Source organism: Oncorhynchus gorbuscha, linkage group LG06 (assembly GCF_021184085.1).
Source record: "Oncorhynchus gorbuscha isolate QuinsamMale2020 ecotype Even-year linkage group LG06, OgorEven_v1.0, whole genome shotgun sequence".
Taxonomy (NCBI): domain Eukaryota; kingdom Metazoa; phylum Chordata; class Actinopteri; order Salmoniformes; family Salmonidae; genus Oncorhynchus; species Oncorhynchus gorbuscha.
The window spans coordinates 13,898,177-13,918,908 of NC_060178.1; the positions used below are offsets into that span (position 1 = coordinate 13,898,177).

At 45.8% G+C, this 20,732-nt stretch overlaps 1 protein-coding gene across 1 annotated transcript in view; it reads right to left on the minus strand.

The window, feature by feature from the left end:
- The window catches only part of LOC124037576 (cadherin EGF LAG seven-pass G-type receptor 1-like), a 103,761-nt gene that overhangs the window by 18,502 nt on the left and 64,527 nt on the right, over positions 1–20,732 (minus strand). Inside the window, exons 6-20 of the mRNA XM_046352412.1 lie at positions 9,583–9,740; positions 8,937–9,100; positions 8,575–8,700; positions 6,468–6,634; positions 5,975–6,160; positions 5,714–5,827; positions 5,433–5,607; positions 4,681–4,822; positions 4,174–4,294; positions 3,884–4,067; positions 2,544–2,645; positions 2,252–2,346; positions 1,927–2,136; positions 599–782; positions 277–429 (exon numbers count right to left, since the gene is read on the minus strand). Of these exons, the coding sequence (XP_046208368.1) occupies positions 277–429; positions 599–782; positions 1,927–2,136; positions 2,252–2,346; positions 2,544–2,645; positions 3,884–4,067; positions 4,174–4,294; positions 4,681–4,822; positions 5,433–5,607; positions 5,714–5,827; positions 5,975–6,160; positions 6,468–6,634; positions 8,575–8,700; positions 8,937–9,100; positions 9,583–9,740 (2,281 nt within the window). The remainder of the gene's footprint in view (positions 1–276; positions 430–598; positions 783–1,926; positions 2,137–2,251; positions 2,347–2,543; positions 2,646–3,883; positions 4,068–4,173; positions 4,295–4,680; positions 4,823–5,432; positions 5,608–5,713; positions 5,828–5,974; positions 6,161–6,467; positions 6,635–8,574; positions 8,701–8,936; positions 9,101–9,582; positions 9,741–20,732) is intronic.

Below are 20,732 nucleotides of genomic sequence, written 5' to 3' on the forward strand. Positions count from 1 at the left end.
TGTTTATACAGTACAACAGCTCAGACTTAAAGGGGCAATCTGCAGTTGAAACAATAACAAAGTGGCCACCGCGCCATTGTTTTAGCAAACAGTTGAAAGATGAGAATAGAGAGTCTTTAAGTTATAATCTTCAATAATGAATGAGTATATATCAATAATTTAAAAGTAAAAAAATGTGTCACAATCACAGATTGCCTCTTTAATGAACTATTTACGTTGTGAAAGTGACGTAATGAACCACAAAATGTCTATGCTGCACTAATACTTTAATCCCACCTTTAACCTCCTCTGGCTGCTCTTGCTGTGTTGGGAATTCTGGGAAGCGGACAGAAGATTCCATTTCTTTGGAATAGGCCTCCTGGATCTCTTGGAAATGCGGGATGTTTGTCCGTTCTGGCCTGGACGGGTCCAAGTAATCCAAAGAAACAACTTTGAGCACAGAGAGAGAGAATGTGTGATAATTATGCTTGTCTCCACAAGAGGTATTGGTGGTAGGTTGTTTGAAATGCACAATGTAACCTTACTGTGCATTAATTAGTCATGAAAATGATGTTACAGCAACAAAATAATTGTGTCATTGCACTGCAAATGGACCCACTCATGTTTTCCGTGACAACAGTAAAAGGTTTCAGGTAGGTCTTCCTCGTGTTTTGGGCTAGGGCTTGGGCGTACTCCTCGAAGCTGTGCAGTAGTAGAGCTGTGCCACCTTCGGAACGCTGTATCTGCTCCCAGTGTCCTCTGTTAGCAGGGTCCAGGATGGCACTGCCCGCTCGAACCAGGTTCTAGAACATTAACAGGGCATGTCATACACCTCTATCACATCTATATTATGCACTACTCTGTGTGGCCAGTATACATCAGAGACAAACAGAATGCATAATCGGTATCATATATCCTAAATGAAGCACGTGAAAACAAAGCCAACAGAACAGAGATAAATGAAGAAAACAAAAGAAGGAAGGGAGAGTTGTCCTATAAAGGAAGGCAGGTGGGGGGTCACTGTACACACATCACCTCACCACCCCTGGGGGAACTGCTACTCCCATTGGCTCAATCACCCAATACACTCTTTTTTCATTGTTTCTTGACCCCTTAAACCCTTCCAGATGCACCTTCTGGTAGCTAACACATCCCAAAGAGCTAGGGCTGGTGCCAGGAATGCACACTGTTAGCCATCAGCGCCCAGTATGGTCATAGCCTTAATAAAGCTCATAGAAAACATGCCTAATCATTACGCTGTATTACTTACACATAATAGGCTCTAGATCACATTTTCTATAGGGGGAGAAATCTCCAACTGGGAAAACAGGCTCTTAGCAAACCGGTACCACCAGCTATAAGCAGGATTTGTGGAAACTATTAGCGACTTAAAGCTAGTAGGATCCTTAAGCAGTTGAGCTTAACAATGTGGGTCATTCATTCAACTTTGAGCGAGTCTCTGAATACTGTGAGAGAACATTTAGGGTAAACATATGATAGAGAACTATTTGAGGGTATATTTCTACACTTAGAAAAAAAGGTGTTATCTAGAACCTAAAATGGTTCTTCGGCTGTCCCCATAGGAGAACCCTTTGAATAACTATTTTTGGTTCCAGGTAGAACCTTTTTGAGTTTCATGTATAACCCTTTCCATAGAGGGTTCTACATGAAACCCAAAAGAGTTCTACCTGGAACCAAAAATGGTTATCCTGTGGGGACCGCCGAAGAACTCTCTTGGAACCCTTTTTTCTAAGAGTGTATGAGTTCCTGACGTCATTGTAAGTAGTAGTGTTGCTAAGGCCAATGAACAAGCTAACTCCACAACTATCCTGTCTATCTTATCATTTCAAGCTCAACACATTATTTGAGAGCTGAGAAAGACCACTACAAGGCACCGAATGGCACTAAACATTCAACACTAGTTGAAGCATGTTTCCAGAGGCCCACCTCATGGAAGTGAATGTCTCTTGTGGTGGCCATGTCGAAGCCCAGCTGTTGGCTCTCGTACTGCAGCAGGCGGGTCAGGAGGCTGTAGGCCGTCTTCACGTCGTTGCCCTGGAGGTCTTCCGTGCGGTTGGTGGCGCTCCGCAGCATGCTGGCCATGCCCTTTGACCTCTCACCGTCCATCCTGGAGCTGTTGAGGTGCAACTCCTCGTCCTGAAGGCCAGAGGTCAGGGAGACGTCAGAGGTCAGACAGTTGTCTCAATGATAGAAGATGGTTTTACTCTCAATGGGACGTCCTGGTTTGAATAAAGGTTAAATCAAGACATACCTCTTTTTTCAGCTGAGAGAAGGTGATAGAGGTGCAGTTGAAGAGATTGGGAGCCAGCCAGCCGTTCTCATCGCTGCAGTGGCGGATGGCCGTGCCTAGTGGGGAGGAGAAAGATATGGGGAGAGAAGGGTAAGGAAGAGAAGGACTGATTGTGACGATTCTCTGTTGACCTCTATTGCCTTTTAGCTGACACAGGATAACAACAGCATTAACAGTATATTCTGCTCAAATTTCAATCAAATCTATGCATTTCCAATCCATTTCCCATTCTGAAAAGGGTTGCTGTGCTTACCAGTGGATCCCTTGGGACACTTCATGGCAGCAGGTTGTTCAAACTGGGTCGTTGGCCACCAGATCCCTGCATCAAAGGCCTTGGGACAGCCTTCATATACAACTGGTGAAGAGATTAGAACAACCAAGCACAGGGAGGCAATGAGTTAAGGTCAGGGTCAGGGAGCCAATGAGTTAGTAAGGGTTAGGGTCAGGGTCAGGGAGCGAATGAGTTAGTAAGGGTTAGGGTCAGGGTCAGGGAGCGAATGAGTTAAGGTCAGGGTCAGGGAGCCAATGAGTTAGGGTCAGGGAGCCAATGAGTTAGTAAGGGTCAGGGTCAGGGTCAGGGTCAGGGAGCGAATGAGTTAGTAAGGGTCAGGGTCAGGGTCAGGGAGCCAATGAGTTAGTAAGGGTTAGGGTCAGGGAGCCAATGAGTTAGTAAGGGTCAGGGAGCGAATGAGTTAGTAAGGGTCAGGGTCAGGGTCAGGGAGCGAATGAGTTAGTAAGGGTTAGGGTCAGGGTCAGGGAGCCAATGAGTTAGTAAGGGTCAGGGTCAGGGTCAGGGAGCGAATGAGTTAGTAATGGTCAGGGTCAGGGAGCGAATGAGTTAGTAATGGTCAGGGTCAGGGAGCGAATGAGTTAGGGTCAGGGTCAGGGAGCGAATGAGTTAGTAAGGGTTAGGGTCAGGGTCTGAATGAGTTAGTAAGGGTCATTGTCAGGGAGCGAATGAGTTAGTAAGGGTCAGGGTCAGGGTCAGGGAGCGAATGAGTTAGGGTCAGGGTCAGGGAGCGAATGAGTTAGTAAGGGTCAGGGTCAGGGAGCGAATGAGTTAGTAAGGGTTAGGGTCAGGGTCAGGGAGCGAATGAGTTAGGGTCAGGGAGTGAATGAGTTAGTAAGGGTTAGGGTCAGGGAGCGAATGAGTTAGGGTCAGGGTCAGGGAGCGAATGAGTTAGTAAGGGTTAGGGTCAGGGTCAGGGAGTGAATGAGTTAGTAAGGGTCAGGGTCAGGGAGCCAATGAGTTAGTAAGGTTTAGGGTCAGGGAGCGAATGAGTTAGGGTCAGGGTCAGGGAGCCAATGAGTTAGGGTCAGGGTCAGGGAGCCAATGAGTTAGTAAGGGTTAGGGTTTAGGTCAGGGAGCGAATGAGTTAGTAAGGGTTAGGGTTTAGGTCAGGGAGCGAATGAGTTAGTAAGGGTCAGGGTCAGGGAGCGAATGAGTTAGTAAGGGTTAGGGTTTAGGTCAGGGAGCGAATGAGTTAGTAAGGGTCAGGGTCAGGGAGCGAATGAGTTAGTAAGGGTTAGGGTTTAGGTCAGGGAGCGAATGAGTTCGTAAGATGTGTTAGTAAGATTTAGTAAGATCCTTACCCATGCACCCGCTGGAGGTGACCTCGGCAAAGGGGTTGTCACAGCGGTTACACTGGCGCCCGATCACGCCGGTCCTGCACTGACACTGGCCCGTGTGGGGGTGACAGGAGCGCGACATGGCGCCAAGCTGGAAACACTCACAGGAGTAGCAAGTGTCCCCTCCCTCGGGCCGGTAGTAGTTATCCTGAAGGCAGGAGAGAGCGTGAACTGATCATGCAATACAGGAGGGAATGGGGACAGCTAGAACACATGCCCAGAAGAGACTACGTGTGGTAAATACATTTCCGTACCTTACAGCGGCACTCCCCAGTGGTCTTGTTGCATTCTCGGTAGAAACCTTTGCTGACATCACAGTTACATGGGCCACAGATTGGGTTCCCCCACCATCCGCGAGCACAGGGCAGGTTGGCTCTGGAGAACAACAGAACTATGTGTTATTCCACTTAGAAAACTGTTTATCCTAGCAAGCAAGGATGCACCGATGAAAACCATGAGCAAATCATTAGGGAGTTGAAATATGCTAAGCCAATGCCAAAACTACTATGAATCTGTTTAACACCAACGAATACCAAAGCCAAGGGGCAACAGTTTACAAAATCAAATTACTACAGAGGTTGATGGAATGTACTTTGGGGTTAAGTGGGGTTACTGGGGTAAGCTCTGAAACAAAGTGAATTGTTTTCTAAAAACATCAGAACTGGCACTGACTCACAGCAGGTGGGGGTTTAAAAAAACGGAATCTAAAATGACAAAAACTAAAAAAACTAAACTGTCCTTAGATCAGTGTCGGTACTCACTTGTTCTGGCAGTACTGTCCGTAGGAGTTGTGACCACACTGACAGCCGTAGCCGTGGGGGGAGCTGGGCTGGTGGACGCAGGTGGACACATGCTGACAGGGATTCAGGAAACACGCGTCCACACATTCCCTCCCAAAGTACCCTGGGAAAAATGATATTAACGCATCGTTTCACCAATGGGTGAATAATCCTCTAAAACAACCAATGGTTCAAACCCCATGACTCTATCATAATCTGCTCAAGAGTTCTTGGAGTTTTTACCCTTGTAGGATAGCTAGAATTAGGGTGATTAAATCAATGGAGGCCAGAGAAAAAACCTGTTGAACACTTCATCTTTCTTCTTGAACCCCGCGGGACATAAAAACAATATAGAGGTAAGATGGATATCGATTTTGAGACATGAGATGTAGTATTTTCATATTTGAGTATACACTTTTCATGTAATCCTCAAAAGGTTATTATGAGAAACCTGTACCTGCTTATTATTGGACGTATTAGGTTACGAAATCTGACTATTTGGATGTACTGTCAATGAAATGGTTAAATAAGGTGAATTTTTTTTTTTTTAAATGACATGATAAAGACCCCACGGAACGATTCAGAACATGATGAATCATATTTGTCTTGGTAAAATGTATTTTATAATGTAGGGAAGTGAAATGTCAAAACCAAAGCGTGTTTTTTGACCCACTGGGCGGAGTAGATGGACACCCTACTAAAAGTTTTCAGTGGGTTCCGTCCGGGGGGCTTACCGGGGTGGCACATGCAGGTGTGTGAGCTCCAGTTGTCGGTGCAGTGGCTGTGCTCAGGGCAGACGTTAGGGGTGCAGGGGTTGGCCACCTCACAACCATCCTCCACTCTGACCTTCTGACCCTGAAGCATGTTGACGTTGGCCAGGTTGGTGGACGTCTCGCCCATCCGCACGCCCTGACAACATAGGAGAGTAAAGGACCATCAGTGCTGTGTTGGCGCTGACTGATTTCGCTTTCCAAAGATGAGAACAGTACAGTTACATGGTGTGTGTGAGGCTCACCTGCATGCAGCCCTTGAGTCCGCTCTGGACCGTCCCATCCTTCTTCATCAGCCCCCCCACAAACAGACTCCTCAGCCTCAGGCCTGGCAGCTTGTTGCCTATCTCCACTGACCTCTGTGGAACGCACCCACCCATAGAACACTTGCAGAGACCATGTGTATTGTGCATACATACCATATTACACTACATCATCCATTACATTCACAAACACTAGTACAGAACACACAAATATGGTGTGCCAGCCAGTGAGGCAGTGAGTACCTGGAACATGCCGTAGTCCAGTGATACCAGGGCCATGTATTTGATGTCCTTCCCGTCTTTGATACTCTTCAGCTCCACCAGGACGTGGTGCCACTCCCCGTCGTTCACCCTGACCTGAGAGAAGTCCAGCAGGGCAACCTGCTTCACCCCCAGGAACACCTGGAAACGCACATGTCTGCCGCTGATCTGGAGTCAAGAAGATGGTGAGAGAAAGCAGATGGAAGGCAGAGAAAGAGGGAGAGAGAGGAGGGTGACATGAGAGAAAGGGGGGTGACAAGAAAGAGAGAACATGAAGTTGAGTCATTTAACGCCAGCATATTAGCTTAAACTTATCATAGCATTAGCTTAACCTTATCATAGCATTCGCTTAACCTTATCATAGCATTAGCTTAGCCTTATCATAGCATTAGCTTAGCCTTTACCCAGCATTAATAACATGGAGGAAGGCCCTGGGTGTTGTTGTGTAGGCTCTGGGCTACCCCGGTCCACTCACCAGGAGGTGTATCTTGGAGAAGTCCCCAGCATTGGCCTGCAGCAGGGTGCCAGAGCTCTGCCTGGTTCTGAACATCAAGCCCATGTACCAGGGCACACTGATGGTGACCTCTGGCTCTCGCCACCACACCAGGGCATGGCCATCAAAGTGTTGCGGGGAGGGCATGACTGGAGGAAGGGAAACAGATAGGGTCACTTCAGTTGGAGAACCAACTAGAGTCAAATGAATACAAGTAAACTTATTTCCTAGGTCCTTTCTAGGCTTGTTCCAAACAGCCTGACTAAATCCTGACTACAAATCCATGGCAACACATCCAGGGGCTATCATTACATCATTGCCATACAGGTAGATCTTCTGTGTGTATGGTCTTGCAGACGATGAGCTCAGCAGTAAAAGTTGTGGACAGAGTCTGTACTTGTTCATTGCTTCCTGTGAAATGGTGATTGATGGGTCGTTCCACGAAATGAGTGCCTTTTGCGTCACTTTGATATTGTAAGTACAAATTGTAAACCAATGTTGAATTTTTAAAGCCTGTTATATGAAATGAAGTGCCCTTTAATATAGACCACAAGGATAATTCAATAAATTGGATTTTGTTATGAATAAAGTCTAGCTGAAGGGCCAATGTTCAGCACTTTGACATGTCCCTCCATCAACCCTGTGTCACTTCTAGGAAGATTTTATTTAACCACTTAATAACAACATTTCTCCAGGTTTCACCATCATTGTAAAGCCCTAGTTATTTTGTTGCTAGACAAAGTCATTTCTGAAGATGATAATTACTTTGGGATTACTGATTTACTTACATCTGTCCTTTAAGGTTAACCCTGTTAAGTGACCTGAACTCTTGTTTTAATATGGTGAAACTATTCCTTAAAAAATAAAAAATAAATCAAAAGAAAGATTGAACATATAACAGTCAAAAGCAGGTGAGCTGTTTCTACTCTTTATGGCCATTTCCTGGTGTTTAGTTGTGGAAAACTGAGCCGGTCAAGCATCATTTGTCAACCCTGTTACTCATAGTTAGACAAGCTAGAAATGTTTTAGCAATTTTTTTTGTGAAGCTTGTCTTCAATTTCCAGTCCCTATTGCACACAACACGTTTCCATCCCCTGTCAGATAGGGATTTATGGCTGATTTAATAAGAAATCGTCATCCCTGTTACGGTCAACCCTGCTACTTTATTTGGCACTTAATAGGCACTTACTATAGTACTTTTTCATTTAATCTCTTGAGAAGAGAAAACTATATATTTTTTAATGGTTGAACATGTGCTGTTTATGACAGAATGTAAAGATGAGGTGAAATCCAAAGTTTTACTTCTCAAAAGGCACCGAATCGGTGGAATGACCCTATTATTGTGATTTACAATCATGAAACTGTTTGTTATACTGTGCATTCGTAAAGTATTCAGAACTCTTGACTTGTTCCACATTTTGTTACGCTACAACCTTATTCTAAAATGGATTTAAAAAATATCCTCATGAATCTACATAGAGTATATAGTATCATAGAGTATATAGTACCATAAACTATGAATTGCTCTCCTACCTCTATATCCTGCGTTAGTCAACTATAGACATAAAAACAAGCATTGCAACTGACAAGTACCACTGACTGCACCATAATGCTTCTGGGTAATAATCAGATCATCAATGATACGTAATAGTGGTCATTTGGCCCTAGGCCAAGTGTAAATACCTTCCTTAAGAATAGGTGAAAACCAGGTTACCATCAGTCTATTACTTCCATCAATAAGGCCAGTTGACATCTGTGATTACCTCAAGCAGGCAGGGATGGAAGGATGTATTAGTAAAGTACTCCAACAGGGTCAGAGGTCAGAGGTCAGTGTGTATGTGGAATGTCGGAATGTGGAGATTCAGGAGACTTGTCCACATTGACCTTGTCTGTTTACTCACCGCTAGCCTTGAAGAGCATGACAAAAACTTTTTGAACTCCATTAATTATGAGACACACAATAAAACACACAGCTACATACACACAGGGCACATGCACACACACATACAGGATATACAGACTGACACACACCCATACAGGAAACCCCCCCCAAAAATATATCCAATACACTTTTCCTAAAATCCTTTACCTTGTTCACAGTTCTTCCCTCCGTAACCCAGGGGACAGCCACAGGAGTACGTGCTCCACTTGTTCACACAGACTCCTCCATTCAGACACACAGGTTGAGTGCAGAAGTCCTTCTTCGCTGTGCACCCTGAATACAGACATGTAATACAGGCTTATGATAATCAGTGGCATCAATAGGATTAGACTAATACGTTGAAATATGCCATTTAGCAGACTTACAATCATGGGTGCGTACATTTTACATTCAGGGTTGTCGCGAGAATCAAACCCACTACCCTGGCATTACAAGCACCGTGCTCTACCAACTGAGCTACAGATGACAACTATCAAATGAATATCACACATGTGAGGATTAGAACAGACCTGCGGCCGTGCCGTTGTTGGCCACATAACTGGCCATGTCCACAGGCTTGCTGTCTATAGTCAGGTCTCTCATGCAGCCCACAAAGTCTCGGTTCCGGACGGGGAAATCCTCAGGCAGGTTGGGAACACCGCCCAGTAGTAGTGGACCGGTCAGGTCCAGGGACCTAGAGATGGACAACATAGAACAACTATCAACTGGGTCTGATTCTGAGTGGAGAGTCAAGGCCTTTTGTTATGAGCATGATTCTCTGATTGACATTCCAGTGCACCAATCACGTTACAATCACACTAGAACATTGTTATTAACATTGTGACTCAACACACAAACCAAAAGGCAAAGAGAAAGGCTGATCAAGCCCCTTACAACTACTTTACCCCTGCATCAAAACCTCCACTGTTTAGGGGGACCAATGCTGGCGTAACATGAACTCATAACACAAGTTACGAAAAAAATGCACTGCTCGCATATAACAAAATGCCCTCTATTATCAAATCTTGTGATTTACTAATACCCAACCATTTTTTCCCTAGCAGGAGGCGATTGACATTTAAATAAGAAACACATTTAGATATGGGCATTTGCATGAGAATAAAGAATCACAAGGTTAAGAAGTGAATAGGATAAACCCTATGAGACTGCACTCACTTCTTCTGTCCTGTCTGTATGCCCTGGGCGGCACAAGAGTAGTTCCCGATCTGGCCACCAAAGCCAATTGCCATGGCGATGTCGCAGTCGTCCACAGCAACGACTGCCACCTTCTCTCCTGATGGTCCGTGGGGGATGCCAAGGCGACCAATATTGGGCTGGAAAGAGAAGGGAGGTCATGTGAAATGTAAGGACGTCACAGCTAATAAACTAAGGTACCAATATCCAGTGAGAAAATTGGGGCTTTCAGCCATACAAGTGAGGAACCATACTGTCATTCCCGGAAGGGGAACAGCTTCTCGATGACTAATGAAGGTCATGGTCTGATGGTCATGGTTTTCCCTTTTTGAAGCGCGGGACTGTTTGTTTGGTGCAACAGTATTTGGGGACAGCAAGAACCCCTGGGCTCAAGCCCAGTGTGAAGAGGCTGTTTATCGCTCAGTGAAGCTGAGGTGCCGTTGATTGTTGGAGTGTAATTGGATCATCAGATCGGGACACTGGTGGGTGAAGACATACCATAGACTGAGAACGCCATCCTATGTCAAATCCTCCTCTGGGACCCCAGTTTCCACCAATTGGCCACAACAATTGGAGATATCGTCAGCAACTGTCAGTGTTAACCCCCCCTGCAACTCGTCTCACGGTGCTTTATCAAGCTATTGACACCACATCCACTGAGTTCTCCCCAAGCAGCGTCACGTTCAGTGACCTTGTGTCACCTCAATGTGTATCTGTGCGTGCAAATACACCATTTGTATGTGTGTTTCTATCAAACTGTATGTCTGTGTGTGTCTGTCTGTGTGGACCTTTGATCTCTTTCCTGTGGGGATGTGACATTGCAGGGAGGATGACCTATGCAACTGCAGGTGTGACAACAGGAAGAGGTATAACAATATTGTAGGAACAGCTGTTTCTTTTAGAGGTGCATGCTGGGACTTTAGCACAAACCAAACACAATTGCTCATTGTAATGTGTTTAAGAGTAATCTCCCTGGTGGAAATATCAGGCTAGTCACAATAATCACATTACTCCCCTCCTATAGTCATATAGACTACTATCAATCTCTGAGACACTCCCTAATTAATGACAGCATTCCAAGTGTCACAAGTCAAACGGGGGATGCCCAGTGGGTGCTAAGAGTCGAGTTTCAGACAACTGATTACTCTAGCAGGGATGACATTCCACACAATGAGCATATCAGATTCCCTGATGACATATTTACCTAAATATTCTGTGTTGATGCAAAATAGAGGACTTCACGTTCTAAATGTTGGCCTTTCAAGCCCCATTGCCAGGATTCATGCCAAAAGCTACCAATATGTGATCAAAGCAACTTTGTTGTGAAGTCTCCAAATATCCCCAACTGAGTAACAGGATACGAATATGACTGTTACTTCTGAAAACACCTCCATTCAGGAATTGGGATGATCATTATAATTCCTACCAAGAGCATATTCCTGTTGGTGGGATTAAGCTCTTGGGAACGTCTGTCATCTACTGTTTAATCTCCAGACGCCCAAGTCTTTATCTCTCTAATCTGTCAACTGTGTGTCTGCTAGTAGAGGTAGTGTTTCTGGCAAACATCACTTCTCCTCCTTCCCTCCACACTAGAGACATTACTTTGCCCTGCATTGTTGGTGCTCAGAGTTTAAGAATTTCACTGTACCATGTAATTACATCTGCAGGCCTGTAAATGTGACTATTAAAATGTCTAATATAATCTGTAAAACAAAGATGCCCTACTTTAACAGAGTTTAGCAGAGACCAACATTTAACTCAACCTTTTAGCAGACAATTCATTTAACTTTTAAAAAACAATAGCAATTTTCCCATTAAACTGAAGCGACTTGAGGCTCCACTGGTTTATAGTTGAATGTAGACATGTTGATGTATACCACTGTCCCTTTCCCCTTTTCTCTTGGTCATTTGTTCTGAACATGAAAACAACATCATGGAACAAAGATAAAGACGTATCACTCTTCTCTCCTCCAGCCAAGCCTTGATAAATACAGACTTTCACTTTGGAATGGTGAGAACTATAATCTATAGTCTTGAAATGTGCCTAATGTACACCTACTGGACAATAAGCAAACACGAAGCATAAGTTCTAAGTAATGTTCCCTCAAAACATTTTCAGGTCTGCTGAGTGCAAACTTGAACATTGTGAAAATTCTGTGCAACTTCCGACGTGCGTTTACTCTGAACACTGAGGCTGTACCCGGTTTAATAGTTTTAATAGCGGTCAAGGCGGCTACTGTGGCTATTAAACCATAATGCAGGCCTACCTGAGTGGCCTTCCATTAAAAACATTGGAGAAAATGCATCCCATAACATTTTAACATGGAAATATATGTTCTATCATTCAGCCTACAGTAGCAGGCAATGTGTGGTGTTCATTGTAGGCCTACATTCCATGAGACTATTGAAAAAAACATGCAGGGCTAGACTTTAACCTATTGATCTACTTGTCCTTCAGACATGTAAGTGACTGAAAATGCTGTTGTGTTGTTTGATGCAAGAAACCATGCATCATCATTTCCATACCATTATTACAGAGAATCAGACAAATGATCCTCTGCCTATTGGCTACTCTCAAAATACAACACTGCCCCTTTAAGACAAAAAAAAAAGATTGTTGTGCTCTTGTAGGAAGCAATAACTCCCCCATTGCTGACTTTAAATAATCTATAACTGGGTTAATAACTCAGTAACTACATTTACATTTACATTTAAGTCATTTAGCAGACGCAAAGGATATGAACAAATGTACAAACGTGCACATGTCACTACACGTACAGTACCAGTCAAAGTTTGGACACACCTACTCATTCAAGGGTTTTTCTTTATTTGTACTATTTTCTACATTGTAGAATAATAGTGAAGACATCAAAACTATGAAATAACACACATGGAATCATGTAGTAACCAAAAAAGTGTTAAACAAATCAAAATAGATTTTAGATTCTTCAAAGTAGCCACCCTTTGTCTTGATGACAGCTTTGCACACTCTTGGCATTCTCTAAACCAGCTTCATTAGGTAGTCACCAGGAAGGCATTTAAATTAACAGGTGTGCCTAGTTAAAAGTTCATTTGATAGTGTTGACTAACGGGGAAAACTACAAAGTTGAGTGAAGTTCAATCTCGTACTTCTCTGCGCAGGCTGATGTTTCTTCTGCTGCTCCCGGGGGAGCTGGGATCCCGTGAACACGCGCAGCTTAGGGGGAACATTGGTCCTAAGGCTAGGTTACAACACAGGCTATACGATCGCCAGTTTGGTAATAGGCACCGCTAGGTTTACACAGTACACTGAGCAATGTGAACGCATCATAGTGAAAGACCACAGGCCCTGGGGAGAAATGAATCATGAAGTCATTCTGTTGACAGAGGAGAGGCCTGAACATTGTACTACAATGTAGCTACTGCAATACTAACATTGTCTTGCTCTTTTCACACAATACATTCTACCCAGTTCAAAAGTTTCCATATTTGCATACTGAATTGAAATATCTGGATTATGGATCAATCACAAATGCCTGCTGCACTCCACACTACTCTACATTGTTCTGGCCTTCATTAATAACGCCAGAGTAACATAGATACGACACTTTGGGTTTCTTTTATCCCTCTTTTCTCATGGTTGGGCTTTGGGGGGGGGTAGATAAAAAAAGGTTGTAAATTGACTGTGTTGGCCGTCTGTTTGTGCTGTTCTGGTTTATCTTTCAGACATCTAGGCTCTGACAGAAGGGACCTGGAAGACTGTTGTTGCAGAGCTCTGGACTGTTTGGTTTGGCACTATGTTTAATATGAGAGAGGGCATACTCAGAATAGAGCTCTTACGTGACTAATTATAGCAAAACTACTGTAAAGTATACAAGATCTCCCTTGTTGTTGCCATATACAGGCTGCATTCTATTCACATTATGTCACCATGTCAAGGTCAACCCAAACAACAGGAACTCAGTGACATTTGTTCCTCTCTCTTTTCCACACATTCCAAACAAACACTATCATACATTCACAGACATTAATCATGTGTGTTCCATCTTCCTGTCCACTAGGAAAGCCTGAGTACAAAACGATCACTAAAACAATGCTTTTAGCGTATCTTCTCCAGAATGTGCAGAATGAGCTGAATGATGAAAATTCTAAACCATGTCTGTATGTGTGTGTGTGTGTGCGTATGTGTGTGTGTGTGTCTGCATAAGTGCGTGTATGCGTGTGCATATGATGCAGATGGTGCATGCCAAGGCTGTGAAGGCCAGAATGAACTAGACAAAACAACTAGCTGCTCTATCCCTCTTTTGTATTGAGAGTGAAAACACAGAGTTTCTAAACCCAGAGGCGCAACATCACCAGACTTCTGGGAACCCTTGGGAAGCAGACCAAGCAGACCAGGCCGGGATTTTGAGAAGTCAATGAGAGAAGTCAAACATTCTTTCTCAGATGTACATTTTCTTGAAATATAAAGACATAACCTAGATTTGAGCCAATGTCTTAAGTAGTTGAACTTGTTATTACTCCAACCTCGTTAAACTGACAAACTGACACATTTCGATTTTCATTCAAAACAACTTTATATGGAAGAAGTGCCCTTAATTAGATGGCCTACAAATGCAAAGTTTGGCGCAAAATTACCTGTTAAACCCGATTATGTGTTTCTACTCATGAGCTTAGGTAGCCAACGTCGCCATGATCGCCTACAAGTGTGATCAGGGATTTCCATTGGAGAAGCAGTTTAATCCTAACTTTATACTGTACTGTACTTAAAGCTAGTGGTGAAACGCTTTACAAAACTCACGGTTCGGTACGATACGGTACAATGGTGTCACGGTTCGGTACGATACAGCACAGTGGTGTCACGGTTCGGTACGATACGGTACAGTGGTGTCACGGTTCGGTACGATACGTTACAGTGGTGTCACGGTTCGGTACGATACGGTACAGTGGTGTCACGGTTCGGTACGATACGTTACAGTGGTGTCACGGTTCGGTGCGATACGGTACAGTGGTGTCACGGTTCGGTGCGATACGGTACAGTGGTGTCGCGGTTCGGCGATGCGGTACAGTGGTGTCACGGTTCGGTGCGATACGGTACAGTGGTGTCACGGTTCGGTGCGATACGGTACAGTGGTGTCACGGTTCGGTGCGATACGGTACAGTGGTGTCACGGTTCGGTACGATACGGTACAGTGGTGTCACGGTTCGGTACGATACGGTACAGTGGTGTCACGGTTCGGTACGATATGGTACAGTGGTGTCACGGTTCGGTACAATACGGTACAGTGGTGTCACGGTTCAGTACGATACGGTACAGTGGTGTCACGTTGCGATACGGTACAGTGGTGTCACGGTTCGGTACGATACGGTACAGTGGTGTCACGGTTCGGTACGATACAGTGGTGTCACGGTTCGGTACGGTACAGTGGTGTCACGGTTCAGTACGGTACAGTGGTGTCACGGTTCGGTATGATACGGTACAGTGGTGTCACGGTTCGGTACGATACGGTACAGTGGTGTCACAGTTCGGTACGATACAGTGGTGTCACGGTTCGGTATGGTACAGTGGTGTCACGGTTCGGTACGGTACAGTGGTGTCACGGTTCGGTACGATACGGTACAGTGGTGTCACGGTTCGATGCGATGCGGTACAGTGGTGTCACGGTTCGGTACGATGCGACGGGTACAGTGGTGTCACGGTTGGTGCGATGCGGTACAGTGGTGTCACGGTTCGGTGCGATGCGGTACAGTGGTGTCACGGATCGGCACGATACGGTACAGTGGTGTCACGGTTCGGTACGATACGGTGGTGTCACGGTTCGGTACGATACAGTGGTGTCACGGTTCGGTATGGTACAGTGGTGTCACGGTTCGGTACGGTACAGTGGTGTCACGGTTCAGTACGATACAGTGGTGTCACGGTTCGGTACGGTACAGTGGTGTCACGGTTCGATATGGTACAGTGGTGTCACGGTTCGGTACGATACGGTACAGTGGTGTCACGGTTCGGTACGGTCCAGTGGTGTCACGGTTCAGTACGATGCGGTACAGTGGTGTCACGGTTCGGTGCGATGCGGTACAGTGGTGTCACGGTTCGGTGCGATGCGGTACAGTGGTGTCACGGTTCGGTGCGATGCGGTACAGTGGTGTCACGGTTCGGTTCGATGCGGTACGAGTGGTGTCACGGTACAGTGGTGTCACGGTCCGGTGCGATACAGTGGTGTCACGGTTCGGTACGATACAGTGGTGTCACGGTTCGGTACGGTACAGTGGTGTCACGGTTCGGTACGGTACAGTGGTGTCACGGTTCGGTACGATACAGTGGTGTCACGGTTCGGGACGGTACAGTGGTGTCACGGTTCGGTACGGTACAGTGGTGTCACGGTTCAGTACGATACAGTGGTGTCACGGTTCGATACGGTACAGTGGTGTCATGGTTCGGTACAATACGGTACAGTGGTGTCACGGTTCGGTACGATACGGTACAGTGGTGTCACGGTTCGGTACGATACAGTGGTGTCACGGTTCGGTACGATACAGTGGTGTCACGGTTCGGTATGATACGGTACAGCGGTGTCACGGTTCGGTACGGTACAGTGGTGTCACGGTTCAGTAAGATACGGTACAGTGGTGTCACGGTTCGGTACGATACGGTACAGTGGTGTCACGGTTCGGTACGATACGGTACAGTGGTGTCACGGTTCGGTACGATACGGTACAGTGGTGTCACGGTTCGGTACGATACGGTACAGTGGTGTCACGGTTCGGTACGATACGGTGGTGTCACGGTCCGGTACGATACAGTGGTGTCACGGTTCGGTACGATACAGTGGTGTCACGGTTCGGTACGGTACAGTGGTGTCACGGTTCGGTACGATACAGTGGTGTCACGGTTCAGTACGATACAGTGGTGTCACGGTTCGGGACGGTACAGTGGTGTCACGGTTCGGTACGGTACAGTGGTGTCACGGTTCAGTACGATACAGTGGTGTCACGGTTCGATACGGTACAGTGGTGTCACGGTTCGGTACGATACGGTACAGTGGTGTCACGGTTCGGTACGATACGGTACAGTGGTGTCACGGTTCGGTACAATACGGTACAGTGGTGTCACGGTTCGGTACGATACGGTACAGTGGTGTCGCGGTTCGGTACGATACGGTACAGTGGTGTCACGGTTCGGTACGATACGGTACAGTGGTGTCGCGGTTCGGTACGATACGGTACAGTGGTGTCACGGTTCGGTACGATACAGTGGTGTCACGGTTCAGTACGATACAGTGGTGTCACGGTTCGGGACGGTACAGTGGTGTCACGGTTCGGTACGGTACAGTGGTGTCACGGTTCAGTACGATACAGTGGTGTCACGGTTCGATACGGTACAGTGGTGTCACGGTTCGGTACGATACGGTACAGTGGTGTCACGGTTCGGTGCGATACGGTACAGTGGTGTCACGGTTCGGTGCGATACGGTACAGTGGTGTCATGGTTCGGCACGGGTACAGTGGTGTCACGGTTCGGCACGATACGGTACAGTGGTGTCACGGTTCGGTACGATACGGTATAGTGGTGTCAGTGGTGTCACGGTTCGATATGGGTACAGTGGTGTCACGGTTCGGTACGATACGGTACAGTGGTGTCACAGTTCGGTCACGATACGGTACAGTGGTGTCACGGTTCGGTATGGTACAGTGGTGTCATGGTTCGGTACAATACGGTACAGTGGTGTCACGGTTCGGTACGATACAGTGGTGTCATGGTTCGGTACGATACGGTACAGTGGTGTCACGGTTCGGTACGGTACAGTGGTGTCACGGGTTCGGTACGATACGGTACAGTGGTGTCACGGTTCGATACAGTGGTGTCATGGTTTGGTACGATGCGGTACAGTGGTGTCATGGTTGATGCACGGTACAGTGGTGTCACGGGTTCGGTGCGATACGGTACAGTGGTGTCACGGTTCGGTACGATACAGTGGTGTCACGGTTCGCTACGGTACAGTGGTGTCACGGTTCGGTACGGTACAGTGGTGTCACGGTTCGATACGGTACAGTGGTGTCACGGTTCGGTACGGTACAGTGGTGTCACGGTTCGGTATGGTACAGTGGTGTCACGGTTCGGTACGGTACAGTGGTGTCACGGTTCAGTACGATACAGTGGTGTCACTGTTCGGTACGGTACAGTGGTGTCACGGTTCGGTACGATACGGTACAGTGGTGTCACGGTTCGGTACGGTACAGTGGTGTCACGGTTCAGTACGATAGAGTGGTGTCACGGTTCGGTACGGTACAGTGGTGTCACGGTTCGGTACGATACGGTACAGTGGTGTCACGGTTCGGTACGGTACAGTGGTGTCACGGTTCAGTACGATAGAGTGGTGTCACGGTTCGGTACGGTACAGTGGTGTCACGGTTCGGTACGATACGGTACAGTGGTGTCACGGTTCGGTACGATACGGTACAGTGGTGTCACGGTTCGGTACGATACGGTACAGTGGTGTCACGGTTCGGTACGATACGGTACAGCGGTGTCACGGTTCGGTACGATACGGTACAGTGGTGTCACGGTTCGGTACGGTTTCGATACATCGACAAAATAAACGCCTGAGAAATATGTCATTTTTATTTAAATTTTCGATTTATTATACAACTAAACAGGGTAGCTTGAATTCCCAGGAGCAGATGGAAACGAAGGGGCGACAAAAAACAGCAGTGCCTGTCTTATAACATGAAATAAAATAGTAATTTAAAACAGAACTTCAACAAGAGTCCAGCAGCATATATCAACATTAAGTCACTTAGCAGTGCCTTAACCTGTTGTAACTACCCAAAAACATTTTTATCAGATTTCCAAGTTTTTATTTAAGAAGATTAGTCTATCCACATTATTTACATTGAGCACAGATCGGCTTGCTGTGACAATGTTAGCCGATGTGGAGAAAACCCTTTCACCAGGGACAGAGGTCCCAGGCACAGCCAGGTAGCACCTTGCTAACATGGCAACATGAGGGTATATTAACTCTTTGGTTTTCCACCATGTAAGTGGATCAGCATCCAGGGGAGTCCACTTCCCTGTATGAGGTCATCTCCCCCTCTATGACCTTGACCTTTGACTCCTCTTGACCCTGCTCCTGGGTCAAAAAAAAAGAAGCTCAGCCATGGCAGACTTCTTTTCTGGAGGAGAACCCCCGTCGTCTGCCGTCTTTGGAGAGGTGTTGGCTCCTGTGGTATCTGTGGCCTGACCCTGCAGAATTAAATGAGATGAAAATTGCTATTACTATGTGGCTGGCTTTAAATATATAAAAAATATGGTTTAAAATAATATTTATTGTTAGAAATATACATCAGACACTATTATACAAATTACAATTATTACTTTATAATTAATTGTTAAATCACTAATTAATAAAATAATAAATGTCACATTAACAAAATAAATACAATACCTGCTGTGAGTTCATTGTAGACTCTCAGACGAGCAGCAGCATCCAGGTGCAGCAGGGACTTGAACCGGGGATCCAAAGCGGTGCTCTTGTGTAAGAAGTCTTGGACACCAGGGTCAGCATATCTAGGCTCCAGGTCAACTCTGATAGCAGTCTTGACATCCCTTACTGCCGGGTCATCTTCATCAGATGCCACTATTGATTTCAGGATCATTGCTTTCATAAGCAGGGCCATGGAAACTAGTGGAATGATGGAAGGCTCTCAGTGCAGATCACTGTTTTGAGAGGTTTCCACACTTTGATAACTTCCTCTGCTGGTCTCATGTCATTTTCAGACAAAGTCACAATATCTTTCACATTCTTCCTCACAGCTTGATCAGTCAGTGTAAAATACACCACAACTTTCTGCTCAAGGTTTCTCTCAACCATGTCATGGCTTGAATTCCATCTAGTAGGGACATCTTGGATTAGTTTGTGGTTTGGCAGCTCCAGCATCTCCTGTTTGTCTTGAAAACATGTGCAGCAGTTGTGCTTTTATGACAGAAGGATACCACCTTCCTGATCGTTGCTAGGAGGCGAGAGATTGGATTCACTGACATTGCTTTTTGAGATGTTAGATTAAAAACGAGCAGAGCATCATATCTGTTGCCCCAATCCAGATAACGCAACTGTATTTACAACATTTCTAGCGCTGTCAGTGGTCACATGAATCGTTACATTATCCCTCTCCAACTTCCACACTGCAACGACGTCCCTCTGCTCTTCCCCCAAGGTTACACTGGTGTGACTCCTGGTGTGACTCCTCTCAAGGGGACGTCTTTTTAACTCCCACTCTGCCGTAATGAAATGAGCCGTTACAGTAAGGTTGCTCTATCTAGCTCTAGACGTCCAACTGTCTGTTAGAGCAACAGGCCGTTTCTGACACCTCACTCTCAAGTTGTTCAGGTATTCATGTCTGGGCACAATGTGTACGGGGAGAAAAACTGAAGCGCGGCTCCATCACTTTAAACATGTCTCTGAACCCCGCATTCTCTAACACAGAGAAAGGTCTCATATCTGCCGCTATGAATTTTGCTGTCGTTTCGTTGATTTCTTTATCCCTACCGGAGTCAGACGCATATTGTTGCCTGAAGGCCGAGGGGGGAGAAGTGGTTGCCGTTTCATTTTTTCGCCCAGTCCCACCGATTGGTACTTTGGGGTGATGTCGGCGCAAATGAGTAGTCATGTTCCTCGTATTGCCACTCTAACAGGCTATCAGTAATGAACAGAGCCTACATGTTGTAGATGTTATATCCACCACTCTAACAGGTTATCAGTAATGAACAGAACCTACATGTTGTAGATGTTATATCCACCACTCTAACAGGCTATCAGTAATGAACAGAGCCTACATGTAGATGTTATATCCACCACTCTAACAGGCTATCAGTAATGAACAGAGCCTACATGTAGATGTTATATCCACCACTCTAACAGGCTATCAGTAATGAACAGAGCCTACATGTAGATGTTATATCCACCACTCTAACAGGCTATCAGTAATGAACAGAGCCTACATGTAGATGTTATATCCACCACTCTAACAGGCTATCAGTAATGAACAGAGCCTACATGTTGTAGATGTTATATCCACCACTCTAACAGGCTATCAGTAATGAACAGAGCCTACATGTTGTAGATGTTATATCCACCACTCTAACAGGCTATCAGT